Here is a 21,944-nt window from a genome sequence, read left to right as displayed (position 1 = left end):
ATTCCTGCAGTTCCTCTGGAGTGCTGGTTAAGAGAAACTGGACTTCACCTTTGTCAAAGCATCCCTGCACATTCAGGCAATGGTGTGGATGGTTTGGCACATAGTTAACCACCGCTCCTGCTCTGGAGAAGTTCTGGCTTCAGCATGTGGCAGACATGAGCCAGAATTGCCCACCTTTGCCCTTTATCTCTGCCATCAGCACGTTCTGCTCTCATGCAGCAGCTAGTCACTTGCTTCTAAAAGCAGCCAGTAAAAGACTTAAGCTGGATTGAATAGAATGAGGGTGGTATTTTCTGTGACCGTCTATATAGAATGCTCTGGTTTGAATCTAAAGAACGTAACGTGCACAGCTGGAGCTCCAGGATGTTGATATATGACCTACTGATTTATCATCTGCATGTACCGTGATGCTGAAATGTGCATTAAAGAACAAATGTCTTTCTGCGGCCACATCTAACTAGGCTGATTTAAATAAACAAATAAAAATAAAATCTTGTCCCTCCTGATGGAGGAAGATGTACGAGAGTCTCTCAATTGGTCTTGAACAGACTTCCAAAGCTCCTCATTGCCTGAGTACTCACATGAGACCACAATGACTCATCTGGGAGCATCTCCTGTAAGCCCCTGTTTTGATGATAATTCACCACCCAAGGATGAAGAACAAGTATTACGATTATGTTACATTTAAATGCTTTGTGTTTGTCTCATCCTTGCATCGCGGTACTAAAGTAGAAGGACACTTTGATTGCTAACGTAGCATCACTGTGACAGCACTCTTGACCATCTTTTCAAAGAGGACCTCAAGCTGTCGGTCTCCTGCATCCAGAATAAGAAAGATTGGCAGATGTTTGCTCATGCTAAGGGTGCTCCACAGAAATAAACAGCAGCCAGAAGGTGCATCCATCAGGCATGTGAGAGTTGCACAATCAAGACTGTGCAAGAGTCAAATCCTACGTGAAAGCCCCAAACCAATGTGATTTCAAAGATAACTGTTGCAGGCTCTTCTATAAGATGAAAAGCAAGGAACATAGGGCACAGCTAAAGCAAGTGCAGTTGAGTGAACTGATTGTGAGGAGCATGCCTGTACATACAGAGCCTGCTGTTCCTTACTGATTTGCATCTTCCTAATAACACTAATATGCAAATAATGCTGCAGTATTGCTAATATTATCTTCTCTCAGCCCAGTCATTATCAAACGATTCCAAATATAAACATACATTCTGCTATCTCACATTAATCATATGAAAAGGCTGACAGTTAACAAGCAATGCACATTTTGACAGTTAAAAACCAAGTTACTGGGAATGTGAACTAACCTTGAGAAATTAATGCCAACATTCTTCAGAACCACAGTGGCTGCATAGGTACAGCCTTCCTTTAGTACTCCAAACATCATTTGAGGTGGAATGAGATGGAAGCCACTAAGATGCTGTTTTGCTGTTGCAAGAGAAGATATGTTGACCCTTCCTGCGACAGGATCTTCTACCTTTGCAAACAGAATTGAAATATTAGATAACAGAGAAAATTGATGGCCCAACAAGTTAGATTCAGATTTACTAAACCTAACTTCACCTACATTTGATCTCTGTCTGCTCATCCTGAGGAACTACATACAGGCACTTTAAATGAAGTAAAAACTGAAAAGGCAAAGCTAAGTACTTTGAACATTATCTGCAGATGTGTAATGGTTTGAGTTTTCAGACACACTGAGATATTTCAGGGCAACTGAGCACGATCTGCGCTTTTGGAAGTCAGTGCTCTCATGGGAGCACCTGGTATAGAACCAACTTTTGGCACATGAGGTAGTCCTAGTAGCCGAGAGGAAAGCTACTTTTAGAATTGCCAGTAAATTTCTTTATAAATTAGAAGCTCTGTTGTTTCAGTAAACAGTTTCAAAACGATGCCCAGTATTACTCCAGAATGAGGATTTCATCAAAAGAGATGATTGAGAGGATTTAATATTAACAACAACAAATGATGCTATTTCACCTTTTTATGTGGTATTGAGTTTGGTTTTCTCCCCAGGAGTGACGATGGCAATCTCACTTTCTCTTTTCTTGGCTGTCCTGCAGCGTTCACCAGCAAACTCTGAACCTTAACTTGAAAGGGTGCCTCTTGTGACTCCACAGCCAAGCTTGGGTCTGGAAAGCAAAGATTTCAAAAGCACAAAACACTGGGCATCAAATTTTGCCCAATACTGAAGTTCCTCCTCAGGTAAAACTTTAATTTTCCATGAAAGCATTTGATCAGCACTAGGACAGCTGAACTGGTCTCATTTTTACTTAAGAAGTCAACAAATACATTAAAAAACAAAAAACACTCTGATGCTAGCTAGTAATTAAAACTGAACTAATAAGCAATGATGTACTATAATTAGTAAAACTGATTTGTGGGAAGCATCACACTGGAAATATGCAATGAAGGTATATAATCACCTGTGAAAATGATTAAAAACATAAGAGGAGCTACAAAAACCCCATGCATCAAAATCATAATTGAGGACATTACTATTCCAAAGGAATGCCTCAACTGTACACTGATCACACCCAGGCTAGTCAAGGCAAATCTGTGCGTTCAAGCAGGAGAAGTTCCAATCCAGGTCCCAGAGCAGGGTTCTGTCAGCACAACCAGCTTGATAAGCTCTGTCTTTGAGCAGAATTCCTTGTCTTTAATGCTGCAATTCATTCATGTGGATTATCTGCGTAATTCTTCATATACCAAGCCCCTGACTTGTTGTCTTTGAACTGAACTCCATTGGATAATTTATATAAAAGGAGCTTAGCAATGAAATGTTTTAGAGGAGGAATTATAGCTTGCCTGTGTCTGTGGTTCTACCATCACTATCATGCCCATGAAATTATAGCAGTCCGCTAGGGTAAAGGAGAGAATTTCTCCCATTATTTTTATAGCACTCTACTTTTCTGTCGGTCTTGTGCTCGGATATATTCAGAATGCTGAACAGAAATAGGTGGATTTAAATATCGATTGCAGACAGTCAGAAGTTGTAAGTAGACAGAAATAAACCCACTCCAAACAATGCTCTGGAAAGCAGTTTTACCTGCTGTGCTGCTGGAATCTTCTCTTTGTACTGAATGAGTCTGCAGCAGAAGACTAGGGGAAGGTGAGGAGTCACTCATACTACTAAGACATTCAGATTCTAAAGGGAAAAATAATGGGATATTGTGAGAAGTGTTCTCCACAATCGACCACTATCATTTTCCTAAACACATGAAGAAAAAAAAAACAAACCCAAAGTATTTAGCATTTTAATTTAGGCAATCTTTGAAAACCGCCTCTATGACCATGAGAAGCCAGCTAAATTCTGCATATGACACTTTGCTCCAAACAAACAAAACAGCAAAGAAACCTAATGTCTTGTGATTCTTCATTTATTTCTCAGCCACACAAGAAGTCATCAGAAAGGCCTAATGTACAATCCAGCCCAGGCCTCCTAGTAACTGCAAAATGAGGAAATGTGGAAACCAGCAAGGATCCGATAAAACCCCATGGGGGACTACTTTCCTAATATGAATCTTTGTTGTGTATGACTTTTGATCTCACTACACCATATCAGTACCTTGCCAGAGCAGCTTTCAAACAGAGAAGTATTTCTCTCAGTGCTGTAAAGCTTAAACTTCAGAATTGATTGCTCACTCTTACACTGCTTATCCTCACTGTTTCCTCCTCTTTCAAATGCTTTCCTCCTGTATTATTCAAACTATTCTTACCCTGTACATTTCCTATTCCATACCCCTTTTGCCCCAGTCCCAAGCTGCCCCCTCCCCATTTCATTTCAGTATTTGCACCGTGTCTTGGCTTTTTCCTACACTCATACCAGTCTTTTTTCCAAACTTGGCCTCCTCACTTCTTGCTCATTTACTCCTGACTATTTTTATTTCACTTTGGGGTTTTTTTGAGCCTTTTGGATCCATCGATCCTCACATTCATAGCACAATTCCTCAGCTTTCTATCTAAAGCCAGCGATGTCTGCAAAGGCTCCTTTGGCACATGAAACACAGAAGTCTCACAGACCGCACTGGTACTAGTGGATTAAGTGGAAACATTTCAACATACTCAAACATGATAATCTATATGGTCAAATTACTGAACACTGGCATGATACCAACAGTGCCGTTGACAATATTCCCCAGAAATATTGTCAGGTACTCAAGTTGGCTGGGGAAAAGGCTGCCTTTTTTTGTGAGACTGAATTTGCTAGCATACGACACGGCCTACTCCACACTGGTGGACCTCAACGTGAGAGAATGCTGCTGGGTGTGCTTCATATGTTACAATAGGTATTGAAATGTCTGAGAGTACACAGAGGCAAAACATTTATTCTTCAATTTAACTTCAATATGAAATGAGGCAACTGGGTAAAAAAAAAAAAAAAAAAAAAAAAAAAGGAGAAGATATTGAAATGCTACCAGACAGTAGAGCCCCAATTACCTCTCCTGAGGTTTTTAATTGTCTCTGGAGGGAGATTCCCACTTTCTTTTTGTGGAACTGGAGGAAGTTCTTTAGATAGCGCTTCCACATCAGGAAACTATATATAGAGAAAAGGATGAAAGGAGGCTTTGGTAGTCCAACAATAGATATAAAAAATTCAACCTCATCATCATACCTCCCCAATGAAAAAAAAAAGGGTCAATGGAGACAATAACAAGCAGAACCAAAGCGGTAACAACAGAATTTATGCACATAAATATGTTGCAGATTCCAAAGTGTTTTTGACTACACTCATAGCACTGATCAGGTGGGATTACAAGAAGGAAGTTCCCAAGGTGACCTCCAGTTAACACAGGTGGTTTGGTCTTACTGATTCCTTTTCAAGTTAACAGAGGGATGTTTTCCAGGGGCTGAGTGAAAAGACCCAAGGTTCAGTGTCTGCTTTGGATCAGACTGTCCAGAGTTTACTTAAGGAATGTACAAAGTTTGCCCTCAGTAAATACATGCCACCTCCAAGATACTTTTCCTTTGGCAAGAGTATCTAATTCCTAGTATTAATTCTGCCACAACTGTCCTCTGTAATGGTTTCTTGAGATAATTTGAGGCTGATGTAAAACCATAACTTTAGGTGTGGGACTATGGCAGAATTTACCTGGCCTCACATAAACTTACCCAGTTTTCAGCTCCATTACCTTTTTTGAGAGAAATGCCTTGCCCAATTCTGATTCAAAGTAGGGAGGAATTGTTTTGTTTCTTATCGCCATTAAGGTTTCCTTTCCTTCATCAAGTTCTTTTCTAAGAAAAGAAGGTGAGGAAAAGAAAGAAAAAAACATAATTGAGTTCATTCTGCTTTCAGTACTATGTCTGAGGCACTGAAGAACAAAAGGGATAAAGGCAAGTGGCATTTTTTTCCCCCTGTTTAATTACATTGAACAATATTCTTGTAATTTGCAATTTTCTCAGAGGCAGATCAAGAACGGGCTGGCCTGGCTTGCAGAGACACAGTTCTCTGCAGATACATATTTACGAAGGGCTGATAAAAATGCATACGTACTGTGCTTTGGCTGCTATAAAGAGCTCTTACTCAAAACACACTCCAGTAACCTAAATCTCATGGATCATGTCTGAGACTGCTAATAGTGCATTTCCAACCTTCCAATAAACATTTAAACCTGAGGATTGGTATTGCAGATGCATTGTGATTACTAAAATTTATAATACAAAGTTAATCTAATTTCAGCATTTCGTGAGAAAAACTTGATTGTTCTGTGCATGCTCAGAAAAAGCTGTTCAAACTTCTGAAGGTGAGAGTCTAATACACCAGATGGCTGTGTTGCCATTTGGAGGGACTTTGAAAGGCTGGAAAAATGGGCAGAGAGGAACCTCATAAAGTTCAACAAAGGAAAATGTAACCTCAGGGACCTGTGGGGGAATAAACCCATGCACAAATACAAACCAGGGGACAAGGGTAGAAAAAGCCTAGGAGTCCTGGTGGACACCAAGTTAAACATGAACCAAGAATGTGCTCTTGTGACTACAACCAACAGAATCCTGGGCTGTGTTAGAAGTGTTGCCAGCAGATTCAGGGAGGTAAACCTTCCTCTCTACTCAGCACTGGTGAGAGCAACCTTGAGTACTGGGTTCTGGGCTCCTGAGTGCAAGAAAAACAAGGATTTAAAGGAACGAGTCCAGAGAAGGGCCACTGAGTTGATTAAGGGCTTGAAGCATCTTTCATATGAGTAGAGGATGAGACTGTTCAGCCTTGAGAAGCTTTAAAGCAGCACCACATTATATATCTGGGGTTCTACTTGAAAAGTCAGCCAGGATTTGCAAAAAAAAACCCCAAAAACCAGAATCTTAACCTAAAGCATTAGCATCTGAAAATACTAATATATATTATTCTTCACACTGCTGGCAGAACCAGACAGCAGAACACAGGATTTCTGACTTCAGCCTTGTTTTAAATTATGCTAAGTTAACAGAAACACTATTAGATTTTGACAAAATGAGAGGTAAACCATCCATTCAGCATTTGCTGAACTTGCAGAGAACACCCCTTTATTTGCTAGCAGACCACAGCACTCAAGACCTTGTGAAAGCAATAAGTCTGTCCAAACACAGACTTAAGTTGGCTTTTAAACTAATTAACTTTCTGTTCTACTAATACTCTTACCTGTGCTCTTGTAGTTTGTTTTGCCATTTGGACACTGGAGTTTGTTCTTCTGTGCTGAATGATTGAGAAAGAAAAAAGTAGTGAAAACAAGAAAACTAGCATAGTGTTTTATAAGCACAAAAACACTTACAAGACAGCCCTGGAAAGAAAATGCTCTTTATGGAAGTCTGCTATATTAACATTGCTAGTGACTCCTGACTTGGATTTGTATAATTTGCAGCAAAATTGTTCACACATATCTTCATTTTTATTGCTCAATTCAACCAAAATATTCCTAAAAATCCTTTTCCAACAGACATTTGGGTATCCTTCAGATGAGGAAAGGCACAGAAGGACAAAATAATCACAGGAAAATCTAGTAAAACACTGGGATATGTACCCAGAGATTTAAGTCCTGGTTCTTTGTGGCAGTCAGGACAATGCCATTCCTGTGTGCTTACTTCCTTCTTTTGTGTTACTCACATTTACATCAGTTCTCACAGGTATGTCCTACCTGAAGCTCTGCTGCTGGTCTGCTGTTTTCTCAGTGACTCTTTTCTCTGTGCGAAGCGGGCATTGAGAAACCACTGCACGTTCATACAGCTCAGTTATGTGAGCTGCAACGTAAAGAGCACTATTGAATGTACGTGTTCTGCTACGCGCTTGTAAGCGTTACGACTAACAAACTTGAAAGGATATATTTTTAATGCATCTATCTAATACTTGATGAAAAGCTATGGTTAAAAGCAGTGAAGATGAGATTAGTTCTTATTAATCACTTTTAATCATATTAAGGATTAATCGCCAGGAACATACTCCAGAGCCAGCTGAAGAGAAAACTGGGTTCTCCTGTTTCATACAGACAATAAACATTTATATGAGAAAGGCCAATTACAGATTCTTTATTACTGTGAGATAGGAGGCATAAAGAACTTCATTTTCAACATCAAGTTCAGAACATTAGCTGATAGGAAATTAATTCAATCCAATGGAAAACAAAAAACAAAAAAGCCAAAATCAGAAGCAGATTAAGTTCATAACCCCACTCTATATTTCCTGTATTTATGTTCTTTCAAGATACAAATCAAATAGCTGTGAGTAGGAAAAGCTGCTGACATTCAGACACTTTCTAACTAGGGAGCAATTCTGTCTCCAAGTGAAGAAAATAATGTGGGCTTTTAGGTACCTTTATTACTTTCAGCCTGCTTAGGTTGTACTTAAATTACTGCTGCTTCATAGCCACAACCAACTATTAGTTCAATATATACAATGGAGAAAACCCAGCCTATAAGACTGGGACAAATTTGAGGGCTTTTATAGAGAGTTTCCCCATCTACACATATCTTTTATAAACTGTGTTGCTTCTTTCAAGACTGGGAGTCCAAAGAAATTTCCTTTGTTTAAAAGAAATGCCTGTGGTTAAACTTAAGATATGTGAGTACTGAGAAATATGAACCTATTTAGCAACTTTTTCACAATAAAACATTTGTATTTTCCTGTGGTTTTTTTTTTTTCTGTTCTATTTGGCCTTTTTTAATGAGCTTCTTTCACAATATCTTCCTTGCTAATAATGGTAAATCACAAGCGCATTTTAATTATGCTTATTTTTACATCAGAAAACTGTAGCAAGTTTTTGTTGCAGAAATGTCCATTTCCATTGCATACTTTGTTTTGGTCTCTTTTTAACAAGCAGAAATACTCTTGGCAAGGTAAGAGGGGCAGAAAAATAACATTTTGAAGAGTAAGCTACTGCAAGATTGAATACCATGCATTTTTCTATGGAAAAGGTATATGGATAATTAAGGGAAAGAAATTTTTTTTGAAACTAGTTAAAATATTAATAAACGCTAACAACTACATTATGAAAACTCAAGTAGAAATTCACAAAGGAAAATTAATATCGACTGCATGAAGTGCACAAGAGCACCTGGTAGAGGGCAACACTGGCTATACGTACAGACAAGAAGATGAGGGGCTGGAGAGCAGCCCATGGGGTTTCTGCCTGATGGAAAGCTGAATCTGAGCCAGCAGTGTGTCCTGGCAGCCCAAAGGGCCAACTGTACCGTGGGGTGCATCAAGCCCAGCACTGCCAGCAGGGCATGGGGAGGGTTTGTCTTGCTCTGCATGGCCTCACCTCCAGCACTGAGTGCAGCTTGGGTTCCACAATAGAAAAAGGACATAAAACTGTGAGAGACCATCCAAAGGAGGGCAACAAAGATGAGGAAGGGTTTGAAGAGCAAGGTTGTGTAGAACAGCTGAAGTCTCTTGGTGTGCTCAGTGTAGAGCAGAGGAGCTGAGGGGAGGCCTCATGGCGGCTGCAGCTCCTCACAGGGAGAGGAGGGGCAGCGCTGAGCTCTGCTCTGTGTGACAGCGACAGGGCCCGAGGGAACGGCATGGAGCTGTGTCAGGGGAGGGGCAGCTGGGGGTTAGGGACAGGGTCTGCACCAGAGGGCGGTGGGCATGGAACGTGCTGCCCAGGGCAGTGGGCACGGCCCCGAGTGCCAGAGTAGAAGGAGTGTTTGGACACCACTCTGACACAGGGTTTGGATTTTGGGTGGTACTGTGTGGAGCCAGGAGTTGGATTTAGTTATCCTTGCGTCTCCTTTCAACTTAGGATACTCAGAATATTCCAGGATCTTAGTATCATGTTCCATCTTTTCTCTCATGCAAGGTCAGTGTACTCAAAACATGATTGTGAGATCTGATTTTCAATGTGCTAAACAAAGAGGACCAATGCAATTGCTCTGACAAACTTGTCTGGAATATTAGCATATGTTTAAACCAACAAAGTAAAGCTGTATCACAGTCATTATGCCTGAGAAAAGTGCATATACGTGGAAATGTGGACCAAAATGACAAATGCACATGCCTCAACACTGGAAGTGGTTTTTAGAGATACTGCATCACTGATGTTAAAAAGTTCTATTCACCTGTGAAAATCATGTTCAGAATACAGAATGTACACAGCACACAGAAAAATTCACCTTTATGTTCCTTCTTTCAAAACACTACTGTTGTACTTTACTATGGTATTCTACAACTCTAAAAGATAGGTATTCAATTTTTATTACCTTTGGCACTGAGATCTTCAGATGATTTCTCCCAGTTAGGAAAGGACTATAATGAAGAAAGAGTAACTGTGACTATGTGAGAAACAGATCTAACAGTAGTATCCTCTTCAAAGGATTTCTATCCTAAACAAGTGTTATCTTGTTACCTGACAACCTGACTACAGGAATGAAGATATTTCAGTGGGTTAGAAAACATGAGATGGAAGAAAAAGAAATGAGGTACATTTTCCCTGGCCTAAAAATATAGGTTTCCTTCTAGATGGTCTACATCACATGTGGCTTCATATTTTACACAGTAGTTGTTTATTAAATCAACTAAGCCAGTTCATATTCAAATCATACTTCAAACTCATAGGCAAAAAGAGCCAAATAGGAAACACGTTCATGAAATTGCAGGCTTTGTTACTGAGGAGCTCTCTCATGCTTGCTCCACAGCAAAGTGTTTGAGGGGTGACAAACTCTTTTACTAAGCCATTTGTTTTCATGCTGTCCCTGAAGCAGTTAACTGGAAACCAGAGTTCTTGTAATCAGGCAGTCTACGTTTTAACAGAACTAGGGAACAGTGGAGACCTTGGAGGAATATAACACCGGGTCACAAAAGGTCCACAATGGGACTCTACGTCTCAGAAAACAGTTTTCCAATGTGAAATCTGTACCTGGAAATGTGCTTATGGTAGCCAGGGCAATCAACAATGATGAGTCAGGAGAAAAGTCCATTAGAACTGAGTAGCATGTGAGATTCAGCACCTGGCTCTCATTAAAGCACATAAACATCTGCTTAGAGGATAGAGGAAAATGACTGAGAGATCATTTCTCAATACCATCCCTTCCAGAAGGGTTGTGAGTTCCCTCCTGCTTTTTTTTTTTTTTTTTTTTGGTATCTCTTTTCTCTACTGTGTTTTTAAAAAGTGCACATCACTTGAAAAGTGTTGAGAAAAATGTACATGGAAGCTTGTAATATCAGCAAATTGAAAAGGTTACTTGACTAAAAGGTTCAGGGGTGAACTCTAGAATTATATGATTACACTTCTTTTTTAAAGCCTGTAAGAAAGAATAAAATCCAGAGAGGTAGGAGAAAGAGGTAGGAGAAAGACATCCACAGCATTTAACACTGGAAAGATTTAATGACTACTGTTTTTGCACATTGAAACAAGTTTTTAAAATGTAGACTCTAAGCCTCAGATGATGTTCATTTTCTAGAATACTCTCACACTTCTGAAAAATGGACAGATGATGGAGTAGGGAACATTTACACTAACAGGGCTAAATCAAATGCCAGATTTCTGAATGCAGTATGTTTAAATCTGCGATATGCTTGTTTTTTGACTAAGTGGAAATAAAAAAGAAAACAGTGTTTAATAACCTAAAAGTCTTGCACATTAATTAACTCGATGCCAGATACCAAATTTAAAGAACACTGAAGAAAACAAGTGATTTAAAGAACTGAAATAGAGCAAACAGAACGCACCATGTAAGACGTGATGATTCTTAACATAAGATGTAAACAGTGTCTCTCATCCATCCTAATTGCCCACCCACTTCTTCTGCTTGAACTTCTTTAGTTTTTCACCACTCATCTCCCACTAACCTCACAACTTCTTGGCCCCGAACTCCAAGCCTCTCTTCACCTTTTCACCACCTTCCCTATTCCCCGCCCATTTTTTCCTCAGAGTCTAATCAGCCGTGCAAATTAACAGAGCATATTTTACAAAAACACAAGCAGAGACAAGCAATAACAATATTCCTCCAGATTGTTTTTAGATTACCTTGAAAAGAAGGTTTAAACTCTTGATGTGAAGGTGGTACTGACTGAAAGACAAGTCTCCCAGCTGCAGTGACAGCAGCCTGGAAACACTCTCATCCTAATGCTGGGGGACACAAGCACTTCAGTCTTTTTTGGCCTGTGTGTTTGGGAATGTATCATTCTGAAGAATCCAAACTCTTAAGCTGTTTTCAGCAGTCCTTCCCCAGATGGCAGTAGTGACATTCAGTAATCCAGCTGAATGCTCAGCGTGGCTATACTTTACCACTAAATTACTGTGAAGGTGGCACTGTGCTATCCGAACACATGCTATAATAGAGTTTCAAGGGTGGCACTTGCAATGCAATACAATCTATTTGTTGGAAAAAAAAGTAGTTCTGAATTGTAATTTTTCTCTCACCTTAACCAGATCAAGGAGATTTGCAGCATCCTCTTTTTCCTCTTCTGTTCTTGGTTCTTTTAAATTCATCTCTTCCAGCTCATCTTCCTGCCTTAAAATGTTTTCTATGTATTTCTTGTGGGGACAATGAAAAAAGAACAAGTATGCTTTGCGAAAGTAGACTTAATGGACACATATATAAATAAGAGTCTGTAGAAGTAATGGATGTATGTACTTTGCAGTGTCATAAAAGACCACTTCTGTGAGAATTTGTGTGACTCCATACCTAGAGGTTTGCATGGGGAAATAGTTACAAAAACCTGAAAAAGAGGAGTGCGTGCTGAGAATGAATGAAAGCTTGCCAAGGTCTAATCAACTCTGATGACTAGCAATACCAACTGAATCTGCAAGAACTGACACACTGAGGACACAAAGCCTCTGCTTAATTTCTACCAGGCCACTTGCAAACATTCACACCCACAATGAGCTGTGTGACTTGGACTGCACCCAAGAGGGTGGCGATCAGCTGCCTAGAATCCCCTGGTGTGCCTGTATGATCCCGTGCTTCTGAGGATGCAGTAAGGGCTGGCCTATCAGCTGTTACACCAGCCAGGTAAGAATAAGTGAGCGTGCAACCATCTGATTTAAACTATGAGTGAATAAAGGAATGTGTTGACTCAATAGCTATCTGTTATTAATAACAATGATTTGATTACATAATTAAGATCATGTTAATGAATAAAAGGTGATCTAACAAACACTGGTTGTGATCTCCATCTCCTTTCCATTTGATCTCTGTTGGGGAAACGGAAATTTAGGGTATCATAGTTGAAAAATTAGGCCTAGAAGATGTCTGAAGCTCTGCTTTTATACATAAGCATACTTTCTCAGAATCACACTGAGGGCTAAAGAAAAGGGCATGTTCTTTTTACACACTTCTTTATGCATTAGATGATCAACTGGATGGAAAAGAAGGGTTTTTGCAGACAGCTGCCCTAGCACACCACCCTGCTAGAAAGCTACATGCAACATTGAGCTTTATGCGTGGAGAAGGTTGGCAGAAGTAATCTGCTCCCAGTTCCAGTTCTTCTTTAGATACTGATCTAGTTCTGCAAAAATGAGCATTTGGCTAAAGATTTAAGATATCTGTTTCTGGAAAAATCCATTAATTTGACATTGATATATGAGCAATGAGGGTTTTTTCACTGCAGATTAATGCAGTTATTTACAATTGTCTCCTCAGTGCCAACAATTACAATTCTTCCTTCCCAACATAACAAACAGTCTTCTCCTTCCTCTAAAATCCAAAAGAGATCTGGTCAATGGAGTGATGTAATTTGGGAATTTGGTGCGGAACATTTTTTTTTTTTAAAGACTGTTGCCTTTGAAAACTCAATATGCAAATTAAAGAATAAGTTTTATATAAGAGGGCTGCTCTGAAAGCAATGGTATGGTAGTAGAGGTTGAACCTTCCAATCACTTTTCTGTTAAATTTTGTTGCCATGTGAAGGAGGCAGTTTGACAAAATGGCATCTGACATGGAAGTGCAGATGAAGCAAAGGTGTGTTACTGAATTCCTCCATCTGGAAAAAATTTCTCCCACTGACATTTATCAACACTTGCTGAATGTTTATGAAGACCAACCAAGGGATGTTAGCACAGTGAGGTGGTGGGTGGTGCAGTTAGCAGTGGTGACAATGATGAGAAACACAATCCATGTTACAAATGGCCACGTGCATTTGTCACACCACAAAATTAGGAGCGCCTCGATCAGCTCGTACACACAAATCAATGGATTACAACCAAGGAACTGTGTATGGAGCTGAATGTTGGCTTCAGTGCACTGGAAGTGACTGGAATAAGTGGCAACGTTGGAATATCAGACAAACCATCAAACTCTGACTGCTACATTTTGACACTGACTAAGCTGAAGGATCAAATTTTCAGAGTCAGGTTAGAGAAGACAACAGCCTTTCTCTTGCAATACAGTAGTGCCAGGCCCCACGCCAGTTTGAAGATTGTGGAGCACACTGCCAACCTTGGCTGGACTGTCCTACCACACTCATCACATAGTCTGGATTGGTGCCTTCTGACTTTCATCTGTTTGGGTTGATGAAAGATGCACTGTGAGGGCAACATTTTCCTAGCAACAACGTTGTCACAGCAGCTGTGAAACAGTGGGTCACCTCTGCTGGTGCAGAATTTTTTGAACACAGCATGCAGGTTCGTGTTCATCGCTGGCAAAAACGCACAGCTAATGGTGGTGACTAAGCTGTACTGTTTCGTAGATGAGAATTTGCTCTATCAAACAGTGTTATTGTGACCTTTGTATCTGTTGTAGTTTCCATGGAAATAATAGGAGGTGTTACTTTCAAACCAACCTACATATTTATAGAATGTAAAAGAGTAAAATTTAATTCTGATAGGTTAGTGTGTCTCAAACTATGCCAAAGTGGAACAGCTGTTAATGTTTTCCTATTGCAAACATGCCTTTCTTGAAATGTAGGGTGGAAAAAAGAAGTCTAACCAGCTACAATGCGCTACTACCATCACGGATTCTACATGCCATTAATTCTGAAAATCAGTCTGCAATGCTACCATCAAAATGTTTACCAATTTAATTCTAGAACACACGTATTCTGTTATTCCCTGACTGGTAAGTAGTGATGTTTTTAACTATAAAATCTGTTCTAAGAGCATCTTGACAGTATGAATCAAATAAATCAGTATTGTATACCAAAACCAAAAAGTGAAATGCAGAACTGCTAATAAGGATCTGAAAGTCCTGCTGTTGATGCTATCTCAGAATGCTTTAACAGGAGGTGCAACTCATACCTTTTTATGAGCCAGGCACTAATGAGTGACAGTCAGACACCTTTGCAGAATGCTACACAGCTATTTGCTAGACATGAGCAGAGAGACAGAACTCAGGCTTGAACCTAGAAGTGTTCTATACTGAACAGCTAATCAGTAACAAAGACTAGTGTCCCAGTGACTTCATCACTAAGTTAACTGTAGATATATAGTGGATTCAAAATTCTTATGTAACATTATAGATATTTTCAAGGTTTTGATCAGGAAAACAAACCCTAAGCAAAGTAAAAGTAACATATCAATACTGAGAGAAAGGGAACTATTTGTTAGTATACAGTCTATGATGTGTACTGGACTGGTCCCCATGTATCTGCTCAGAAAAGTAGGTTCCAAAAGGTATAGGAGAAGAGAGATAATCTTCTTCAAAAACACATTTTTCTTAGGGCATCTACCTGCATATGAAATGCTAACTTCAAAAGTATTACAGTTCTTAATTCATGTTACCCATTTTGTCTGTTCTCTAATGCTCACTGGAAAAACGAAGCAAATGTCTGTACTACCTTGAGAGAAAGATGTAGCTTTTCTCTTAGCTCATCACTCAGCGGCTCATACTGGAACAGCTGACGGACCTGCAGTTTTTTAGGACATTTTCGCACAGGTACTGGTAAGCATGTCTCCTCCTTGGATCCAATGCAGAGACCCTTCCAAATGTGTGTTCTGACTGTGGTTTCCTTCTGAACGTAGGCAAGAGCAAGCAAAAAAAAGCAAGAGGTTACTTATATTAGTGGCTAACTGTAGATATCAATAATTTATGTTTCAGCTGAAAAGCACACGCTGTGCTTATAGCACTGGAGATCTAGGAAATCATGTCAGTACATCCTTGAGCACAATTTATGGATCCTACAATCTCTTCATCTGGCAAAACGAACTATCCCTAAAACTGCTGTAATCACCTCACTGAGTATAACAGAAGCCCAAGTTGACTGGATTTTCCCTGACACAGCCCACTCCTTGCTTTCTTTGCTTAATAAACTGAACTTAATTACTTATTTAACTGTCACATTGTTTGGAGTTCCAATAACCTCTGTGACAAACACATGACACTGCTTAAGCATCAAAAGACAGTTTTGAAATGATTATACCTCACAAGGAGAAAATGCATTCCAAGTTCTTGGCTGAAGATTTGGAGGAACAATGCACTCTGGTTCTTTCTTCATTACCCAGGGAGAGACTTCAGACAAAGGGAAGAGGGTGGTAATACTTACAGCACCTGGTTCAAAAGCATATTTTGGTAAGAATCAGTTTGAATCCAAAAACAACGGACAAGGGTCTCAAACCTCTAGAAAAATATACTTGCCAGAAAAATATAAGTATTAAGAAGCTTACCATTGGATTAAAACTCCATGTGAAAATGTGATACTCAAGATTATAGACAATAGTGGATCACTGAGGCGATTGTACAATATCTGGACAGCTTTGGATTTCTCAGCCTACGTTTAACACCTGGCTACTTATGATACTTCTTTTAAGTATTAGGAAGCAGCTTAGTAGTATATTTTGGGGAATATCCCAAACAGGGAAGAAAGACCACTGGCTTGTGTTTACTGAATACTAATTTCAGAAGATGTACATTACATTCATACAAACATAGTTCTTCACTGTGTTTTATACATCACAGCCTGATCACCAGAATGATTCCACTGAAAATTATTTATTATTTTTTCTTATTGTTGCAATTAATTTTAAAGTGTTTCAAAATGTTTTCTTCTTACCCAGACCCAAAGTCTACTTAATCTACTACTACCTATCCCAAAGGTGGCATTCAAAACTGATGCTGCCACTGATATGTTCTGTCACAATAATACAAAATTGATAACAAGGTGTTACAAGGCAAATAGAGTAGTGGGAAAGATAGAGTATAAAGTTTGGAAAAGCTTCCTAGTAGTAGTACTACTGATAAAGACGGCTATATTACTATACAAAGAGTGCAAGATATTCAGTGTTTTTGATAGAGATACACAGAGAATCTACGCATCTGGCAAATGCTTTTGTTTGTAAGTATGAGAGTGGATAAAGATATGCCAGTTGTTTTTTCACTTATCCTTTCTAAGTGTCATTCAGTTAATTCTCTGTTTTTCTGAGCTTTTGCACAAGCCCCCTTCCCTTTTCTTCACTGCCAGGAGAGTGGACACCTGCCCATGCAGGGAAAACTTTTTCACATTTCCTGTCCAAATGAGCTTTGAAACTTCTGACTCCACTTATGATTATTTCTGTCACTAGTTTGTCAGACAATAAACAAGGTCTTCCTACCTGGATATTCTTGTACAGGTTCCTGCAAGACTGCAACAGCTGGATCACCACAGGCCTCAGCAAGATACGCTTCCACATCCTTGCTCCGCAGGAGTTCAGTTCCTGAACCATCCATATGGATGATGAAGAACCTAGACAGCCACAGAACTCTGATTGTACTGTGTATAGGAAGCAAGGTATTGGCAACGGGGAAGGCTGCAGGGGTGGCCTCTTTGAGGAGAGGCCAGAGCTGCTCTGTGCCAGACACAGGTGGCTCCAGCTGGCTGCACCGTCTCCAGTCACACAGCTGAGGCCAAGCTGGGGCGGCATTTCTGGGAAAGCATATTTAAGACAGGGTAAAATGCTGCATAGGCAGTGAAGGGTGAGAAAGAAAGTGTGAGAAACAACCCTGCAGACACAAAGGACAGAGGAGGAGGAGGTGCTCCACATGCCAGAGTAGCCCATGATACCAACCTAGGTGGGACAGTTGATTGGCTTAACGGTAGGACAGCTCTACAGAGAACAGGCTGAGTCGAATTACATGCCATTGAACACGGCTACATACCAGGTCCTTCATTTCTATCACAGCAACCTGATGCATTGGTATAGACTTGGGGAACACTGGCTGGAAAGCTGACCAGTAGAAAAAGAAGCTGAGGGTGCTGGTTGTCAGGCAGCCAGCAGTGTGCCAAGGTGGCCAAGAAGGCCAACAGCATCCAGGTCTGCATCAGAAATAGTGCAGCTAGCAAGATCAGGGAAATGATTGTGCCCTTGTACTCAGCACTGGTGAGCCTGCATCTGGAATACTGCGTTCAGCACTGGGCCCCTCAATACAGGAAGGATGTTGAATTGCTTAAGCACGTGCAGAGAAGAGCAAAAAAGCTAGTGAAGGGAGTAGAAAACAAGAGTTATAAGGAGATGCTGAAGGAAATGGGGTTATTTAGTCTAAAGGAGACTGAGAGGAGACTTCGCCACTCTTTCCAACAACCCTGCAAAGAAGCTGCAGTGAGGAGCATGTCAGTCTATTTTCTTGGGGGACAAGTAATAGGATGCAAGGAGATAGTCTCAGCTTGTGCCAGGGGAGGTTCTGATTGGTTATTATGAAGAATTTTCTCATGGAGAGAGCAGTCAAGCATAAAGTGGAATGAGCTGCCCAGGGAAGTGATGGAGTCCCCAGCCCTGGAGATATAAAGAGATGTAGGGACCTGACACTATGGGACGTGGTTTAGTGCTGGAACTTTGTAGGTGAGGTTGACTTGATGATCTTGGAGGTCTACGATATTTCCTTAAGGAACCATGGCCTGTGGACAGCCCGCACTGGAGCAGGCTTCTCCCGAAGGACTGTGGCACGTGGAGAGGGAACAGGCTGGAAAAGGGGAAAACTGTGAGAAGGAAGAAGAGGTAGTGAGGAATTGCAAGGGACCACAACCATAACCTCTGTTCCTCACCCCCCTGTACAGCTAAGGATATGACAGGGAGAAGAAGTAGAGGAATCATTTGAGCCTGCAGAAAAAAAGAGACTGGGGGGAAAGTGTTTTTGTATTTGTCTTCCCTTGCCTCGTCAAGGAGGGGAAGTGAGAGAGAGGCTGACTGGGTTTGGCAGCTGGCAAATGCCAACCCACCATCCAGATCAAATCCAAGAATTGTGTTCTTTTCTAGATGGCAAAAATAAAAAAGCTCTGTGATGACAAAATAAGAAAACAGAACTTCAGGACATTGACATCAAGTGTGGAAATATACAGTAATGAACAAAGAAAGTGCAAGTCTACAAACCCTGCACAAATACAGTGTAGCAAAGAAAGAAAGTGTAAACTTATCAACCTAGTGAAGATTACCTGGGGACATGTTCATCATAAGAGATGGATTTGTTAACTTCTGGGAGTAGTGATGTTGAACTTTCATTCTCCTTGTTGTCAAAGCCAGTGCTCTGAACTAACACAGAGGTGCTGCCATCAGCCATGACCTATAACAGAAATCATATAAAATGATTTGATATTCATGATGTATTTAAAACAGTAACTTGCTGTTGGACTGTAAATATAATCTAGCTCAGTGAAAGAGACCAAAAATACAATGATATTTCATGTTGAACAACGTGAAACTGACAGGAAAAAGAAATTAAGAAAACTGAAAACACAGTGAAAAAAGTGAGAACATTTCTAGGAAAACACGACATATCAGAAACACGAATACTACATGCTGACATGCTTGGAGACTGTTGTTAAATGAGGCCATCTATGTTTATATTACATTTGCAACATACATATCTGCATGCATCAGTAGGCAACTTCATACAAAAATACACGCTGGGCAGGATGTTTCCTATTAAACGTAGATTCATAAAGTGATACTGGTACTGTATTCGCCAGCTCCATCACATGAACTCCCCTCTTATCCTCACACTCAATGAAAACGGGGTCTTGAGAGTAAAATAGTGTGGGATAATGTAACTGAAATATACTTCATTTAATGTCAAAACCAATGAAACTTGTTTACCCTTTGGATATTTTCCATGTCTGTGTCTTCTCATATTGCATCTCACCTTTATTACTACACCCCATGTTGCCTGTGATCACTGCTTCCATAATACCTTCAACTGCCCCACAGTCTCTTCAACCTCTGTCTTCTCTTCTCTATGTATCAGCTGGGAAAAAGGTGGATGTTCTGATGCTGATGCCACGCAACTTCTATGATAATTTGAATAACACTGAATTTGTAGGAAATTGATACCTTTTAAATTTCTACCCCTCCACTGATTAACTCAATATTTATTAAGGAGGGATTGACAGATACGATATATTTTTATAAGCACAATTTATCCAGATTTGGAAACCAGGTTAAAAACTGCATCATAATGCATATATATAGTGTGTCAAACTGTACGTCTGAAAACTTTGAAAGTACTCGATATCCTCATTACTGTACTTTATATCAGATTTATTAGAGCACATGATGATAAATAAATACAATCTGGAAAATCTGGGAGGATTATAATTGGATATCACATTTAGAAAACAGCATGTATGTCACAGACACTTAAATGATATATTTCCTGAACCCATAGCTAAGTACTAACCTAGCTCAAAAACATGCCTTAGGTGTAGGTGTGGAAAGATCAAAGCTCTAACAGTATGACTTTAAGACTGAATTTTACAACAATATTTGCTTTACTAGGCAGATTACAGTTTTTCTAAGGTCCTTCTGAAAAGCCAATATCCTCTCTCATTTTCAATCCACATTTGCAGAGCTGATTTTTTACTATAAGTCACAGTAACTAAGGTAACTTTACAGGTGAGGTAAACTGCAGACCTCGTGTTTTATTTCAACCCCTCTAAAAAGAGGGAAATACCACAAAAGTAAAGCCTGAGATCAGTCACATTCTCAGTAACACTTCAGAGATCTGACTCAGGAACTACGCCTTCTGGCTAGGTAGGCTACTTTGAGTGCTACAAGGCTACAAACAGACTTTGAGAGTTGTTGATAAGATAAAATTATAAGGTGAAACTTAAAACACATGAACTTGTTTATCTCCATGTATTTTACCTTGAAAAGATTTCCTTCAGGATCCATCATCTCACAAATAGTGCTGGAAGTGTGTTTCATAATATATCTCCCTGCTTGTGACCCTTCCTTTTCGATGGTGGAATTGCAGACTTCATGGGTATAAACTGCTGAGCAATCCTCATCAATGAAAAGGGAGCCTGCCTTGACGGGTAAAACCTATTGCAATAAAAATTGGGGATGTTTTGATGGAATGGATGGAGAGAAGGAAGATGAGGTCCAGGAGGCAGGCTGATGTTAATATCTGTAGAATTTTGACTTCAGAAAATTTAAGTTTGTGAATTAGATTTACTATACAATTGTGAAGAACTATTTAAACATTGGCAGAGCATAACAGGATTTGTGAAATTTATAGAGAGGGGAGTTAAAACAGTCAAGATGAGACTGATGACAGGCAACTTGGGGCACAGAGATAAACATCACTGTCACAAACAAGTAACTCCTACCTGATATGTTCCCTGTGGCTTTGCTATAATAGATGTCCCATCTCCAAAGATGGTACAACAGGTGCCATCCTCACAATTTGTTGTAACAGTAGCAAATTTGGGATTTTCTACTCGAATACATTTCGCTTTTCTTGCGATGGTTTCTGAGAGTTCACCTAGAAATTAATACAGAAAATCTGAACCTGAGTAATTGAACCATACAAAAGTCATAGAATTCAATTCATATTTCTTTCCTCTGACCTTTATCTTCTCAGTAAAAGACCCTTGCATTTTTCGTAACATCCTTTATCATATGCTAAGTTTGTTATGTAAACACTGTACAACCTTACAATTTTTGGACTGTGCACTGAATATAGAAAAAATTCTCTGAGGATGGCCAGGAGACTATCTTCTAATATACCAGTACAGTACTAGCCATAATGATTTGGATATCTGTAACATAGAAGCTGGATGCTAAAAATGCTAAAATGCTTTCTGCCTGTGATACATGCTCTAAGATACGAAGAAATTCCTATTCAGCAGCACAAGTCATAGAAAACAAACCTGGTATATTAATTTGACCACTGACATTTCCTGTTTACTGAATGACCTTCTTTCTGTACACAACTAGAGCTTCCTGCTTTGTCTGAACGCAACATTTTTGATACTCACATAGTAAATATACACTTCATAGTAATTACATAAATCAGAATTTGTCTAGCAACTGAACAAAGCATACAGAATATTCTTCCAGCCAGAATAAACATGGATGACATTAGCCTCATTTGTTTCAGGCAAATTAAAGTTTCACTTATTTCCATGAGGCGTTTTCCAAAGTCATATTCAATGACATCCTGAATATCTCCAAGGCTGGAGAGTCCATGGTTTCTCTGAGGAATATGGATGCCCTGATCATTCTACATATATTCAGTTAAAACTTTAATCAGCTTACACGTTACATACAACAGGGTAGGTGTAGAGCGGGCAATGAAGATAATAGAATTGTCAAGCATTGTGCTCTCATAGTGAAGGTGGGTCATA

The 21,944-nt window shown here is 39.7% G+C and overlaps 1 protein-coding gene across 7 annotated transcripts in view; it reads right to left on the bottom strand.

Moving 5' to 3' along the window:
* Positions 1 to 21,944, bottom strand: part of SPAG17 (sperm associated antigen 17) — a 91,844-nt gene that overhangs the window by 5,851 nt on the left and 64,049 nt on the right. For 5 of the 7 annotated variants that reach the window (XM_040707107.2, XM_040707087.2, XM_040707103.2 and 2 more), the window contains 15 exons: positions 20,925 to 21,079; positions 20,461 to 20,637; positions 18,753 to 18,880; positions 16,939 to 17,069; positions 15,771 to 15,898; positions 15,189 to 15,362; positions 11,836 to 11,949; positions 9,674 to 9,719; positions 7,117 to 7,219; positions 6,624 to 6,677; positions 5,143 to 5,245; positions 4,451 to 4,547; positions 3,060 to 3,158; positions 1,991 to 2,142; positions 1,318 to 1,487 (listed from right to left, as the gene is read on the bottom strand). In XM_040707107.2, coding sequence (XP_040563041.1) covers positions 1,318 to 1,487; positions 1,991 to 2,142; positions 3,060 to 3,158; positions 4,451 to 4,547; positions 5,143 to 5,245; positions 6,624 to 6,677; positions 7,117 to 7,219; positions 9,674 to 9,719; positions 11,836 to 11,949; positions 15,189 to 15,362; positions 15,771 to 15,898; positions 16,939 to 17,069; positions 18,753 to 18,880; positions 20,461 to 20,637; positions 20,925 to 21,079 — 1,831 coding nt within the window. Of the gene's footprint in view, positions 1 to 1,317; positions 1,488 to 1,990; positions 2,143 to 3,059; positions 3,159 to 4,450; positions 4,548 to 5,142; positions 5,246 to 6,623; positions 6,678 to 7,116; positions 7,220 to 9,673; positions 9,720 to 11,835; positions 11,950 to 15,188; positions 15,363 to 15,770; positions 15,899 to 16,938; positions 17,070 to 18,752; positions 18,881 to 20,460; positions 20,638 to 20,924; positions 21,080 to 21,944 lie in introns of those variants that run through there. The other 2 variants (XM_040707088.2, XR_005862869.2) reach the window with 2 other exon arrangements.

Source organism: Gallus gallus, chromosome 1 (assembly GCF_016699485.2).
Source record: "Gallus gallus isolate bGalGal1 chromosome 1, bGalGal1.mat.broiler.GRCg7b, whole genome shotgun sequence".
Taxonomy (NCBI): domain Eukaryota; kingdom Metazoa; phylum Chordata; class Aves; order Galliformes; family Phasianidae; genus Gallus; species Gallus gallus.
Note: the sequence above shows the minus strand (reverse complement) of the source record. Positions and strands in the feature narration are given on the sequence as shown.